The sequence below is a fragment of the Dendrobates tinctorius genome, unplaced genomic scaffold (genome assembly GCF_039654945.1).
Source record: "Dendrobates tinctorius isolate UK_male_01 unplaced genomic scaffold, ASM3965494v1 ptg000095l, whole genome shotgun sequence".
NCBI classification, from domain to species: Eukaryota; Metazoa; Chordata; class Amphibia; order Anura; family Dendrobatidae; genus Dendrobates; species Dendrobates tinctorius.
This window is the reverse complement of record NW_027361763.1, coordinates 5,492,501-5,508,809: the sequence shown is the minus strand read 5'-3', so window position 1 is coordinate 5,508,809 and position 16,309 is coordinate 5,492,501. Positions and strand designations below refer to the sequence as shown.

At 38.6% G+C, this 16,309-nt stretch overlaps 1 protein-coding gene across 2 annotated transcripts in view; it reads left to right on the top strand.

Moving 5' to 3' along the window:
* Nucleotides 1-16,309, top strand: part of CTNNA2 (catenin alpha 2) — a 918,592-nt gene that overhangs the window by 734,950 nt on the left and 167,333 nt on the right. Inside the window, exon 11 of one of the 2 annotated variants that reach the window (XM_073586715.1) lies at nt 9,291-9,437. The exons of the other annotated variant lie outside the window; for it this stretch is intronic. Coding sequence (XP_073442816.1) covers nt 9,291-9,437 — 147 coding nt within the window. The remainder of the gene's footprint in view (nt 1-9,290; nt 9,438-16,309) is intronic. 2 annotated transcript variants of the gene reach the window in all.

Sequence of the window (16,309 nt, the reverse complement as noted above, 5' to 3'; positions counted from 1 at the left end):
CTTCATGACGTTGTGACCTTTTCCGCACTTGTGCAGGACTCTCACAGGGATTTCAGTGCTGGCAGTACGATTCAGAACATATAACGAGGACTGGATGCATGATGGTGAAGAGTAGAGTCATTAGAGAGGAAAGTAGTGAGGTAACTATAAATATTTTTCTTTTATATATATATATATATATATATATATATACAGTTGTGGCCAAAAGTATTGACACCCCCGCAAAAAGAATGGTCCTAAAGTCAAATTGGATATAATTCCACACCAAACATAAATAAGAGGGTGGACAAAAGTATTGGCACTGTTCGAAAAATCATGTGATGCTTCTCTAATTTGTGTAATTATCAGCACCTGTAACTTACCTGTGGCACCTAACAGGTGTTGGCAATAACTAAATCACACTTGCAGCCAGTTGACATGGATTAAAGTCGACTCAAACTCTGTCCTGTGTCCTTGTTTGTACCACATTGAGCATGGAGAAAAGAAAGAAGACGAAAGAACTGTCTGGGGACTTGAGAAACCAAATTGTCAGGAAGCATGAGCAATCTCAAGGCTACAAGTCCATCTCCAAAGACCTGAATATTCCTGTGTCTACCGTGCGCAGTGTCATCAAGAAGTTTAAAGCCCATGGCACTGTGGCTAACCTCCCTAGATGTGGAAGGAAAGAAAAATTGACAAGAGATTTCAACACAAGATTGTGCGGTTGTTGGCTAAAGAACCTCGACTAACATCCAAACAAGTTCAAGCTGCCCTGAAGTCCGAGAGTACAACAGTGCCAACCCGTACTATCCGTCGGCATCTGAATGAAAAGGGACTGTATGGTAGGAGACCCAGGATGACCCCACTTCTTACCCCGAGACATAAAAAAGCCAGGCTGGAGTTTGCCAAAACTTACCTGAAAAAGCCTAAAAACGTTTTGGAAGAATGTTCTCTGGTCAGATGAGACAAAAGTAGAGCTTTTTGGGCAAAGGCATCAACATAGAGTTTACAGGAGAAAAAAAAGAGGCATTCAAAGAAAAGAACACGGTCCCTACAGTCAAACATGGCGGAGGTTCCCTTGATGTTTTGGGGTTGCTTTGCTGTCTCTGGCACTGGACTGCTTGACTGTGTGCATGGCATTATGAAGTCTGAAGACTACCAACAAATTTTACAGCATAATGTAGGGCCCAGTGTGAGAAAGCTGGGTTTCCCTCAGAGGTCATGGGTCTTCCAGCAGGACAGTGACCCAAAACACTCTTCAAAAAGCACTAGAAAATGGTTTGAGAGAAAGCACTGGAGACTCTATGGTGGCCAGCAATGAGTCCAGACCTGAATCCCAAAGAACACCTGTGGAGAGATCTAAAAATGGCAGTTTGGAGAAGGCACCCTTCAAATATCAGGGACCGGAGCAGTTTGCCAAAGAAGAATGGTCTAAAATTCCAGCAGAGCATTGTAAGAAACTCATTGATGGTTACCGGAAGTGGTTGGTCGCAGTTATTTTGGCTAAAGGTTGTGCAACCAAGTATTAGGCTGAGGGTGCCAATACTTTTGTCTGGCCCATTTTTGGAGTTTTGTGTGAAATGATCAATGTTTTGCTTTTTGTTTCATTCTCTTTTGTGTCTTTTCATTTACGACAAATTAAATGAAGATAATAATACCAAAGAATTTGTGTTTGTAATCATTTTCAGGAAGAAACTGAGTATTATCTGACAGAATTGCAGGGGTGTCAATACTTTTGGCCACAACTGTATATGTATATTATGATTATTATGTTCTTGTGATTGGTGAGACCCCAAAACATCATAATTGACATTAAAGTCATGTAAATAGCTTCCCTTCTAATTGTTTTTTTCAGGAAAAATCTGTACTTACAGTTGAATTTGTATTTTACCTGATCTACTCATCTCTAGTTGTGACCGATCAGTATTCAATACACACATGGAATACATGATATGGAAATCACATTATTTCACTATTGAGTATGATTTTATATTATTATGGCCCTTTTATGAAATTCTAATACAGGCAATATTCACAATTTTAATAGTATGGCTATCTGTTTCAGTAGAAATCAGTGAATTTATTCTGACTTAATAACATTTTGCCATGAATTTTCGCACAAAATTTGAGTTCTATTGAATCCTATATTAGAGAGATTAATTTTTTTGAATATTCTGAATTTCAGGAAAAAGTTAAAAAAATCAATACATTCTTAAGAAGAACTATGGAAAGGGACAAAACTCACACAATAGGATGGTACCCTTCAAAAAGAACACATCTAAGGGGATGGTTGGGATCAACTGGTGGTATGTGAAAGCACAACGCCTGAATAAGCATGAATACCCACTGATGCATCCCTGTGGCTTCAGGAGATATCTTCCAGATGTATATTCACCAGAATGGAGAGAATCACATGTGGGAAATGAAGAACTTTGGATTTTCAGATAAGGTTTAGATTAGCACTTACACATTTTAGCACCCTTCTCATGGCCAAAAAACACTTTCTCACTGGTCTGGCACTGAAACGCGTTGGCACTAATTAAAACCTTATCTGAAGCTCCAAGGCTCCTCATTTCCTCCAGAACAGTCCGCTTAGCATGATTCTATCTATTCTAGTAAAAAAAAACACTTATGCACACATCTCCTCATCATCACCATAGTCTTCCCACCATCACTCCTCTTCATTTTACATTGCTCTAGCCTTTTGTCTGTTCCAGTCTTCTGGAGGGTTCTGCTACTATATAGTCCCCATGGGGCCAAGTGGAGGAGGATATGTATTCAGAAAACCCTAAAAGTTTATAGTATTTTTGACTTCTTCCTGATTTCCGCCAAATTTATTGGATGCAAATGGTTTCATTCAATGGAATTTAGTGACTTTGGCTAAATAAAAAATTCAGGAGTTTCTCTAACATTTATTAATGATCAATTTATGCTCTGTCTAATTACTGTATATCAAGCAACTAATCTATTGTTAGAATTTGCAATAGTTTGAATCTTTTTAATTTGTTCCTATTCATCAACATATATTGTTTTGATCATTTTTTGTCAATTTCTTATCATTTTATCATTTTTCTTTTTAAATATTTTATCTGCAATGCAAATACATTCAAAGATGACACTAATCTTAAAAAAAAATCATTAACCGTATAATACAAAATGAGAACTTCATTGTCCAAGCATCCAATTTGGGGATTAATTCAGTTTCATAGTCATATCATCTCAATAATTTCTATCAATTTTCAGCAGCCTCGAAGAAAATTTTTGCAACTTCACCATGTCCATCTTAGTAAATTCCAATATATTCCTATCCATGACTGCCGAGAATGTTTTCTTCTGTCCTTTCTTTTGAACAAGACTGTAATTACCTTTTGATTATCTTGTAACATATTCTCAGTTGTGCTCTACTGCCTTATTATCATCACAGAAAATGATGCAAAATTATTTCTACGATTGTTTCGACTGAACTCGACACACTTTTGGGAACAGCTTCATGGTGAAAGTATGTGTACGGAAAATATGATGAGAATTTAATGGTACCCAAAACACAATTACTTTTACTCAAATTAGCGATTACACTCACCTAACAGCTAGCTTCTCGACACTTTTCCATAATTCTTAGCATCCAGCAAGCAAGCATAAATACATTTCTATAACCGATACAACTGCAGTTATGATTACACAAATCATAAAAATTTACATATCTTCCCACTATTCATAGACACTTGTGTCAGACAAAATTTACCTTGGGATGCTAGACATAAGATCACCAGATGCATAATATATTTGTTTGCATCGTGGGGCCTGAAAAAAAAGCAAAAACTTTTTATTTTATATTTTGACATTTTTGAAACATTTGACAAGAGGTTTAAGACAGTTTGCTAAAATAAATAAATACAATTCTAAAGTTATTGAAAAGGTTTCATATAGAAAAAGGACACAACTATTTTAATAATTACTTAATTCTTAACCGAGGTCAACAATTTCTAAAAGTCCACAATTATATTTAAAGCTTAACTAAACTTTTTTTTTTTAAATAAAACTTTTGACTTACGGTAGTTTTGATAAATGAAGGTTCTCAGACTTCCTCCAATGATCAAAGAAAAGGTCAGATGACCTCAACTTATGCTTGAGCAGGCTCCCATAGACATTATGATCATATATCGAACAAGTCATCTTCAGGCTCCTTTGAGAAATCAGTGAACGTCTCATGTCCTGTTTACAACCTGAAAAATCTGAAAGATGCCTATAATATTTTAAATGTTTTTTACCTTTTAAACTCTAAGGGTAGAGTTACAAGACAGTTTTTCTAACATCCCAGAAAATTGGTCTGATTATGTGAATCACACTCTCATCAGAGTTTGATCAAAGTTTGATCAGAGTATGATCAGAGTGGTATCCGATTTTCTCGGAGGTTGAGGAAAAAAAGTTCTCCACCTACTCTATATTGTCAGCCCGTGAAGATCGACTCGCACTCGAGAGTGGCTAGATTTATTCGACAGATCCAAACATTTGAATGTGCAAGGGTCATCCGATTCTCGGTCATGGAAAAAATCAAACATGCATGACCCCAAAGAATGACATGGATGCAATGGATGCAAGTACTGTCGGTCAAAACGACAGATTACACTAATCTGATTTTTAGGTCGTTTGCATGAGCCCTTATGTTTATGTTTTGTTGTAATATATTTCACTTTGTATTTTTTTTTTTTTACTTTTTGCTTTGTGGCATAGATGTAGCTCTCAAATGGTACCAAAACAAAACCAGTAAGTTTCGAAAGTGTATAAGAGTAAAAATATAAGTATATAAAAATAGTTCTCTCATACTGATATGTGTGACCATATCAGAACTCATATTGTCTACATCAGTAGAGCCACTGAGCTCAGTGATTGGCTACAATAGTGATGTGTGCAGTAGTTGTGACATTACTGCTGCAACTAAAAATTAGAGACCATAGCAGTAGCCACGAGCCAACATTGGATCTGGAGAGAGTGAGTACTTTTTTTTTGCTATTTTACATATACATTAGTGTTTGGGGACGACTTTATCTTGTTATAAACCTGTGATGTACATTTTTGTCATAGGTTAAAAAGCTAAGTATTAAGCTTGCTCAGGAGCTGAGCCTGCTTCATACCAAGCTGTGTTACATACCCAGCACTAGACTTCAGCTATAATGACTGGAGCTCACTCCAATCGCTGCAGTTTAAAGGATGCTATCTATTTCTGACGGCTGCAATTAGATGACAGATTCACAGGGAACTAATGGGCTGCCAACTTAGTCAGTCCTCCTGTGAAGCTTAGCCATGAGGCATTTGGTGGCTAACTTAATTAAAAAAATTCTCTGGTCCTTAAAGGGATAAATATTTATATCTTATTTACCCTACTTTACATCATTAATATAATCCTCAACTAGTGTGTCTAGTACTCATTAACCGGTACTCTCATCACAAACATCTCCCGTGGTAGGACAAACCATTGGCCATTGCAGGAATGAGCAGAGCATCTTCTTTTTCAGGGACTCTCCTTCTTGATTCATTGATAAGGTCTTGAATGTTTGACTAACATACATCATACCAAAGTTTATTTACCGTATGTACCTTTATTACACAATCTTGAAAACTTGAGATTGAATTTAGCATTTTTTTGCAACATTTCAACTCATTATTACTTCAGTAGGGTTGTTTAACACAATGGAAAACATGCAAACTTCATGATAGCGGATTAAATCTATTTTCTATACTTTTTTAGTTATAGCACTAAATATCTTGAAATACTATTTAAAAAGAACAAAACTAAAAAAAATTAAATGGAAATGTATTTCTTTAAAAAAATTGGGAAGACTGGGGAGATTTATTTATATTTTTATCTAGTCCCTTGGCATCAGCAAATTGCTTTCTCAGTTCTATATTTTACTGATACTAAAATCTTGATTCATCTTATGAAAGTGTAAACCATGCAGTTTTAAAATTGATTCCAGGTCTACATTTTCTGCATTTTATGTTTATCACTTAAATTAAAACTTTTATATATTTCTAGATACAAATTCATTTTTTTATATTTATACCTTTTTTATGAATTGAGTGAATCTCCTGAAAATTCCATTCTGCCAAGTCCGATCAAGGGAGATCGAATCTCTTTTGGGCATAGAAAAGTTTTGGTGAAATTTGAATCTACAGGAAAAGAGATGAATAAACTCTTATTTACCTCTGCTTTGCCTTTCCCATACCTGCCCTGCAGTGACGCACCTATTGTGGCTCGGCTGGACTCGCCTGCCTTACTCTATGGTGCCGCCTTTTTCTGTGCTCCACATCGGGTTTTACAAGTTGCCTTTCATTTTTCAGTCACATTACGTCCCTAGGCCTCTTAAGCGCCAATTAGAGATGCACCCATGTCTTATTATTGAGACTTCAGACTGCAGTTGCTGCAGTTGTCCTGCCGGTTAACCCTCTGCTGGCAACCTTCTGGATTAACCCATTGATTGCAGTAAGCATAAGGTACTTTTAATGGACTATGTTAATATGGTGTATTCCTCTTTCCAAATCGTTGCCTGTGGTTTCTTTGTGTGCTGCTTCAGACTTGCCATTTCTTTCTGGTCTGATCACTTAGTTATGTGGCTTCTATCTAGTTCACATCCTCTCTCCTTCTATGTGTGTCCCAGCCCACTATGCAAAAGCATTAGGTCAATCGGTCTACCTTGATGAGCGGCTTTCTGCATTCACCTCACCATGCTCCTGATTTTCCACTCGGCTACACTTCCTTCTTCTGTCCATGCAATCACATAAGAAGAAGGAAGTAGAGTCAATTAATGGACTAGGTGGGGAGCAACACTGGGAAAAAAAGAGAGCCAAAGACAGGTATGCAGACACAATGGATAGAGGGTGCTCTCGTCTACTGGCCTAGATCATACCACTGAATGCCCAAACTCATTTACCATTGGCAAAACACTACTTCAACTGCACAGGATGAGAGTCCCTCACTTTGGTAAGACTTTATTGAGTTACCAATAGTTAACAGCATTTATTACATTCCCAGCAAGGACATAAGACATAATGACAGAGTCTCACCCTTCCCCTCATGGAACCTCAGTGACTACGGGGCATCCAGGGCCAACTGCTCCAACCAGAATCACCCCTTTTTTTGGTGGGCACCCACTGAGAGGAGTTAGTGGCAAGGTTAGGAAGCTGACCGAGCACAGTGATGCATAATCCTGTTGATCGGATTGTCCCAACCTGGATCCAAATGAATTTGTGGGCTCAGTGTTGGGCAGTGGAGCAGCTCTATAATCCACCAGCTGGAACCATGGTCTCAAGGCTGAAGTCCCAAAGAAACACACTGGTGACAGGAGCAGGCCCCTTTTTATATCCCTGAGCTCCCATTTCAGGGCATTCTGTCACACTGGATTGGGGGAAAGATAGTCATGGCTTTTCACTCATTCTTCACTTGTTCAATTAGAATGCATAATTGTACTCAAAATGATGCAGACTATACACCACAGGGGCTGATGCAATCCATAATCGGCAGGCAATCCACAAATTAGCAAACAAAAAAGGGGCACTGCACAGTCTCATGAAACAATGGCTCTTGTTTCTTAACTTACTGAACAAAGGAATACTAAATTTGGCAAAATTAAGAATTGTTCAGCCTTGCACAAGTGGCCAGATTTTCCTCATTGATGCTGCGTTGTCACAACAGGTTTTCTTTTTCTTTTTTTAAACCCTTACTAGTCTTCAGAAATGCAGCAAAATGGCAGCAAGATGGTTTTTCATTTTTGCTGGACTTGCGCAAATTGCAAGGAATCAACAAAACTAAAGCTATATGCAAATTTTATAATAAACTGGCTCAGTAGGACTTAGCTTACTATGTAAATAATCTACATTTTTCTATATTTAATCTGGAACATTTTAATATTTTTATAACAAGTTTTTTGTTAACTTTCTTCATTATTTTTGTGTTCATTTAAAACATATTTGTCTATTTTCAAAATAGTTGTACATTTTATTATAGATTTATATTTCAACTGAAACATTGAGCAATGTGTGTTAGCGAAGGGTCAGACACCCATATAACTCGGACGAGGATCGCAACATAATGCTCGGACTGGCCAGCAGCTTTCCTGATCCAAGCAGTACAGCATGTATTTCTATACAGCTGTCACGCTCAGGCCGGGAGAACTGCCGGTCAGTCCGAGCATTGCATTGCGAGTTATATGGCTTGTCTGACTCTTCCTTTAGAGGAAGTGATTTGTGTGGACAGCAGCTAAGAACACATTGAAGGTCACAAATTTCCCTTTGCAATTCCTTAACAGACAAAATGTGAGATGTAAAGTTTTAGAATTTTTGGAATAGTAATTTTGAATATGTGATACATAATAATAGAAAGTGAGAAATAGTTCTAAATCAGAAAACATCAAAAAAAGATCATCAACGTACCTTTTCGAACTATTTCTAATTTTCTATTTTGTTCTTTATCATACATTCAAAATGATTATTCCAAACTTTATTTAGTTTTATTTTTTTAACACAGAGTGTATTTCATACAAGAAGCAAATGTCACATCAATGTTGGCTTTTCCGTAAAGTAAAAGGACAAATAAATGAAACTGAATGTTTAATCTCTATATATTGCTGTTAATTTGATGTACACTGTATGTAACCACAGCCCAAAAGTATCATTGTGTCAAAATATTAATGAAAGTGGCTATGGATGACTATGGATGGGTGAATGGATCGGACGCTACTTAGAGTAATTTATATTTTTGAAAGGCTGTTGTAAGCAATATTCAGTATTTCACACCATTGTAACCCATACATTTCACTGTTTTTGTTTCCTATCCATTCACTTTGACTTTTTTTTTTATAATATCTCATTCTTTTTTTTTTTATTTTATCTTTTTTTTGGTATGGAAAAAAAAATTTGACGCTCTGTCCATTGGCTATAAGTGGAAATATTCACCCATCCTTAGTAATGACATCACCAGCTGCCTCTAAATGTGGTTAAAATGCTCTGCTTGTAAAAAGAAAGGCATATGGGGGAGGGGATGCATGATGCGGTACATCCTTTCCTAATCTGGGGACGAATCTTTTCCCAAATTTGAAAAGTTCATCTAGAGCTAACAATTTTACTAATACTTCTATACCAGAGGCTAGAGCATCAAGTATTATAATTATTATTATTACTTTTTTTTACTATATACACAACCCTCGTGCATACTTTTCTTTTTCTTTTTTTATCATTTTTTTTGTAATTTCCTAAACAAACCTTCTTTTTTTTTTACTCTTTTACACTTTCTCTCTTCTATATTTCTTGAAAATCAGCCCGGAGTGCAGAGCACTTTCACTACCTTTTATGACGTAGCAGGTGATGTCATAGCTGGGGGCAGGGATAGTCAACTTTCCCTCGACCTACTCCCCTCCTGCGCTGAAGGAGCCATTTTCGGCAACGGAAGCAGGGACTCATCCATGGTAAGTCATCCCAACTTTATTCTACATCTATTATGTTTGCATTCCATCCTGTTCGCTGGATTTTATCATTTCTGTTTGTGCTTTTCTGCTTATTTTTTTTTTTTTTGGTTTTTCGACTGCCGTTGCTTACATGCCGTGTAAACTTTGTGCTGGATCTGCAGACAATCTACAGTGCAAAGTCCGAGTTATGGCTCATTTCTTTGGTGGTTTCTATAGCTGGGATTGAGGATTAATGGCTGTTGCTTTTCCCTTCTGTGAGAGCGGTGCATTTGCTTGGCTTTTTATGTATTCTGTAGCATTTTAGAAAAATCTGATCCATTGTTTTGGATCTTTTCTCTTCCTTTGCTGCCTCCCGGGTGCCTATTAAACCTGTCAAAATGTCAAAACTGTTGCACAAAAGGGCAAGAGAGGGTCATGTGAAGGTTGTCGGCCTACAGGGATTTTTTGCCTTACTTTTTTTTTTTTTGTCTTTTGAAACCCAATGTGTGTTCTGTCACATCTCAACGAGAGCCAGCGAGGAGCAGTAATGCACAGTACATAAATCAAAGGGAAAAAAGAACATGATCACAACCTTTTCAATGAAATGTTCACTGCTCTGATTGATGAGAGACTGTCAGTTCCATGGCCCAAAGTCAAAACTGAGAGGGAAAGGACATTTAGGATTGATGATAAAGACGGGGACATCCGAGAGACCTTACAGCACAAACACACTAGATAGACTGACTGACAATTGTATAGTGTGTATGAGACGGGCCCTGCTCACCGGTACTACACATCCTAACCATGGCACAGCTATCTATCTATCTATCTATCTATCTATCTATCTATCTATCTATCTATCTATCTATCTATCATCTATCTATTTATCTATTATCTATCTATCTATCATCTGTCATCTATTATATATCTATCTATTATATATTTATTTATTATCTATCTATTATTTATATATCTCTCGATCTGTCCATTATCTACAGTACCTATCTATTATCTATATATCTATCTGTCTATGTATCTATCTATCTTTCTATTATCTATCTATCTATTATCTATCTCTGTATCTATCTTTCTATTATCTATCTGTCTATCTATCTATTATCCATCTATCTGTCTATCTTTCTATTATATATCTATCTATTATATATTTATTGATTATCTATTATTTATATATATCTCGATCTGTCCATTATTTACAGTACCTATCTATTATCTACATCTGGGCAATAAAAATGAAAAAAGCATATATAGAATGGGAGGAATAGGGCTAAGTGACAGCACATGTGAAAAAGACTTGGGTATACTAATAGATCACAGACTGAATATGAGTCAACAGTGTGATGCAGCAGCAAAAAAGGCAAATGCAATTCTAGGATGTATTAACAGAAGCATACAGTCTAGATCACGTGAAGTCATTATTTCCCTCTACTCCTCTTTGGTCAGACCTCATCTGGAATATTGTGTCCAGTTTTGGGCACCACATTTTAAAAAAGACATCAACAAACTGGAGCAAGTTCAGAAAAGAGCGACCAGAATGGTGACCGGTCTGCAAACCCTGTCTTATGAGGAAAGGTTGCAGGATTTGGGAATGTTTAGTTTGCAAAAGAGAAGACTGAGAGGAGACTTAATAGCTGTCTACAAATATCTAAAGGGCTGTCACATTGTAGAAGGATCAACTTTATTCTCATTTGCACAAGGAAAGACTAGAAGCAATGGGATGAAACTGAATGGGAGGAGACACAGATTAGATATTAGAAAAAACTTTTTGACAGTTAGAGTGATCAATGAGTGGAACAGGCTGCCACGAGAAGTTGTGAGTTCTCCTTCAATGGAAGTCTTCAAACAGAGGCTGGACAGACATCTGACTGGGATGATTTAGCGAATCCTGCTTTGAGCAGGGGGTTGGACCAGATGGCCCAGGAGGTCCCTTCCAACTCTACGATTCTATGATTCTATGATTCTATGATCTATTTTCTATCTATCTATCTATCTATCTATCTATCTATCATCTATCTATATATCTATGAATTTTCCATTAATCTATCTATTATCTATCTGTTTATTACCTATCTATCATCTATCTATTATCTATTTATCTATATATCTATCATATATCTATTATCTATTTATCTTTCTATTATCTATATATCCATCTATCTTGCTATTATCTATCTATTATCTATCTATTATCTCTATAATCTATCTATCTCTCTATCTATCCATCCATCCATCCATCCATTATATAGCTACAATATTATGGCAAGTGACCTCCATGTGTCATTGCCACTTCTTCTGTCATCTGACCTTGTCTGTGTCAGTCCTTACTGTACTTTGGTCATTATGTTCAAAAACCCAAAAAATCGTAATACTGTAATTTTTGGAGTATCACAATGCTTGGAATTCCACATGAAAGAAGACGTTGGAATATTTTACTGACACTTTTTTTTTCTGTTCCTCTGATAATTCCTCCGAGAAATGTAAAAATAAATGGTTAAACGCTTTACCCCTATCTGTTATTAATATAATTATATAATATGTCCCTGCACAGTCTAAAACTATCAGCTCTGATTGAACAATGTCAGTTTGTGTAGGGAGACGCCGGACAGAAAATGGAGAATAGTAACATCCAGTTGTCAATACTATTCCAGGAAGGAAAACAAGAGAAAAAAAAAGTAGTAATAAGGGAAGATACTTTAGGATAATATTATGGAAATTCAAAATATTTACTAAAGCAGACAAGTTATGACAAGGGGATGAGACTTCCTGTATCAGGTGATTGTTGGGGGTGTCAGGTGTCAAATCCCTCCTGATCTAATATTAATGGCTTATTCAAAGCATATATCTTACAGATATGTGATTCCTTAACTTTTCCATTTTGGCTCGGTATATGAGTGAACATGGCACGCTTTTTTGATATATTAAACATGATTTATTGATACTCTGTTGTTAGATGATTATGCTCTATGTGCCTGTATGTGGCCGCCCAGTGGTTAAGAGGTGAATTGCAGCCCATTAGTTTAATCTACAATGTATTAGCCGAACGCTGCGGGGGAAAAAATGAACTTTATTCCTCCCTAAGCGTTCCAGTTTCTGTCACAGGGGCGGCGCTGGTTCAGTCACAGTTATAAGAACACAGAGTGGCAGCTGTAACTGCACCCTTAGCCCTGACTGACAGCAGGCTCTAAAGCAGATCCAGTGTCAGAAAGGGTTGGGGGTGCGGAACTCAGAGCGGTGACTGACCCCATGCCAGTTCCACCCGTTTGACTGAAATTGGATGCTGCCGGGGGGGAATAAAGTTAATTTTCTTCCCTTAGCATTCAGGTAAGTGCAGATGCCGGGCAGGTTAGTAACGCTATTAACCTCTATTATCACTATTAATGCTATTAACATAATTTACTTAACCTCTATAACCTTATAACCCTTCATCTGGCCCCCGCTTACCAAGTCCCACTAACAGGAGTTCTATGGAACACTCGCTCTCTCTGCAACAAACATTCCTACATCCATGATCTTTTCATTACTACCAAACTTTCCTTCCTCGCTATCAATGAAACCTGGTTTAACCCCTCTGACACAGGCTCTCCAGCCGCACTTTCGTATGGTGGATTCCACCTTTCTCATACACCCTGCCCCAGCAGCAAGCATGGCGGAGGAGTCGGTTTTCTCCTGTAAGATAACTGCTCCTTCACCCATATCCCACTTCCACCCTCTGGTACCCTCCATTCCTTTGAGGCGCACTCTGTGTGCATCTACTCCCCCACCAATCTCCAACTGGTTGTCATTACTGCCCCCAAGGTCATCCACCACCATCTTCGACCACTTCACCACCTAGCTACTTTATTTCCTTTCCTCTGACATCCCAACCTGACCTCATCTTCATCCACCTCTGATCCCTATCTAATCTCTCGAACTCACCTCTACCTCTGTCTGACCACAACCTACTCACATTCTCTTCTCTTTCCTCTCCAGGTCCACAATCCCCACCCCACAAACTTACACACCCTTGCAGAAATATCAAACACCTCAATCTACACTCACTCTCTGAATCCCTTCTCTCTCTTACAGACATAAGTTCCCTACACAATGTGTATGCCGCTGCCACTTTATATAACACCGCAATAGCTGCAGCTCTTGAATAGGTCGTCCCTCTCACACTTACCAAAGCTCGCAAAATCAACAGAGAACCCTGGCACGCCAGCCTGACCAAAGAACTGAGGTGGGCTTCTAGGGTTGCTGAGCGGAGATGGAAAAGATCCCACTCCAACAAGGACTTCATTGTATTCAAACAGTCCCTCTCTACTTTCAAGGTCACACTCATCACAGCAAAACAAACCTACTTCTCATCTCTCATATTCTCCCTGTCTCACAACCCTAAACAACTTTTCAACACCTTCATTTCTCTCCTCTGTCCCCCAGCACCTCTCCCTCTCCATTTATCTCAGCTGAATACTTTGCCTCAATCTTCAAACAGAAGATTGATAACATCAGACAAAGATTTGGCCTACAACCCTGAGTCCCTCCTCCTAGCTACTCAGTCCTCCTCTTACAAAACCAACTTCTTGGCCATTACAGAAGACCAGCTTTCTGCACTACTCTCGAGATCACTTCTCAACACCTGTACACTTGACCCGATCCCATCCCACTTCATCCCAAACCTCACCACAGTCTTCATCCCAACCCTATCCCATCTCTTCAACCTATCACTAACAACTGGTGCTTTCCCCTCATGCTTCAAACATGCCTCAATCACACCCACCCTTAAAAAGCACTCTCTTGACCCATCCTCTGGATCTAGCTATTGCCTCATATCACTTCTCTACTATGCCTCAAAACTCCCGGAACAATATGTTCCTTTCGAACTATCCTCCCACCTCTCTTCCTGCTCCCCTTCGACCACTTGCAATCAGACTTCCGACTCCACCACTCTACTGAAACTGCCTTAACAAAAGTCACCAATGACCTACTGACTGCCAAAGCCAAGTGACACTATTCTGTTCTCCTCCTCCTGGAAATGTCCTCTGCCTTTGACACAGTGGACCACTCCCTATTACTACAGACCCTCTCATCTTTTGACATCACTGACTTGGCCCTATCTTGAATCGTGTCATACCTAACAAACCAGACATTCAGTGTCTCCCACTCACACACCACCTCCTCACCTTGCCCCCTATCTTTTGGAGTCTCGCAAGGTTCAGTCCTAGGGTCCCTGCTCTTCTCCATTTACACCTTTGGCCTGGCTGCTCACTCTCCCCAGTCCTACAAGCTCACTTCCTTGGGGTAATCCTTGACTCTGATCTCTCCTTCAAACCTCGTATCCAAGCCCTTTCCACTTCCTGCTGACTTCAACTCAAAAATATTTCCCGGATCCGTACATTCCTCAACATGGAATCTGCAAAAACTGTAGTGCATGCCCTCATCATCTCCCGCTTTGACTACTGTAACCTCCTACTTTGTGGCCTCCCCTTTAACACTCTCGCACCCCTCCAATCTATCCTAAACTCAGCTGCTCAACTAATTCACCTGTCCCCCCGCTATTCCCAAGCCTTTCCTCTCTGTCAATCCCTTTACTGGCTCCCTATTACCCAAAGACTCCAGTTCAAAATCCTAACCATTGCATACAAAGCCATCCACAACCTGTCTCCTCCATACATATGTGACCTTGTCTCCCGGTACTTACATACATGGAACCTCTGATCTTCACAAGATCTCCTTCTATACTCCCCTCTTATCTCCTCTTCCCACAATCGCATACAAGCTTTCTCCCACGCATCCCCCTACTCTGTAACTCTTTACCCCAATATATTAGACTCTCCCCTACCATGGAAACCTTCAAAAGGAACCTGAAGACTCACCTCTTCCGACAGGTCTACAACATGCAGTAACCACCGATCCACCAAACAACTGCATAACCAGCTCTGCCCTTGCCTACTGTATCTGCATCCATTCCATGAAGATTGTGAGCCCTCACAGGCAGGGTCGTCTCACATCCTGTACCAGTCATGACTTGTATTGATTAAGATTACTGTATTTGTTTTTTATTATGTATATCCCTTTTCACATGTAAAGTGCCATTGAATAAATTACACTATAATAATAAATAATAATAATGTGAAATTAACCCCATGTCTGCAGGTTAATAGCAATTTGGCAGGTGACAGGCTCCCTTTAAAATATCTGTAAATAACAGTGTCAGTGCGCACGTACAGGATGCAGTCTATCTGGTCAATTAGCAAGGACACAATTGTTGGAAATTTTTTGAGGAGAATCTATTAAGCTTCAAATCTCCAGCAAATTATTTTTAAATTTTATGAAATCTGATTATTTTGGGGATTTCCTCTAATCAAGCAAAATGCTGGCCACAACTGGTAGTTTTTAGGACCGTAAAGGGGTTAAAAGATAAGAAGGAAAATTATTTTCTTTTCCCTTTATCTGTCCTAGAACCATATTTTCCCACCTGATGCTCTGATGACCCACTCCCTTTCTCCGGCTCTAGGTCTTCTCTTTCGTTCTCAAACCTCGGTACTTCTTTGCCATTGACCAGTAATGTCATCATGTTGTGCGAGGTCAAAAATTGCAGACAGAAGAGAAGACTGGAGCCGGAAGGAGGCAGCGAAACAGCAGAAGGCAAGGGAGATACTGTGCCAGGATAGATGAGGGGCATTAATTTTATTGATAATTTATAACAGCAATTTCATCTGTGTCGAAAAAAAAAATTGATGCCAAATGGACAAAATTTTCTGGCCAAATTCAAGTGAATCTGGAGAATTGGATTTTGATAGATACGCTCTTCTCTAATACTTAGTCTGCAAAAAAAAGTTGTAATATTGAAATTCAAATCAACATACAACATGCCACAATGATGGGTATCCACAGCC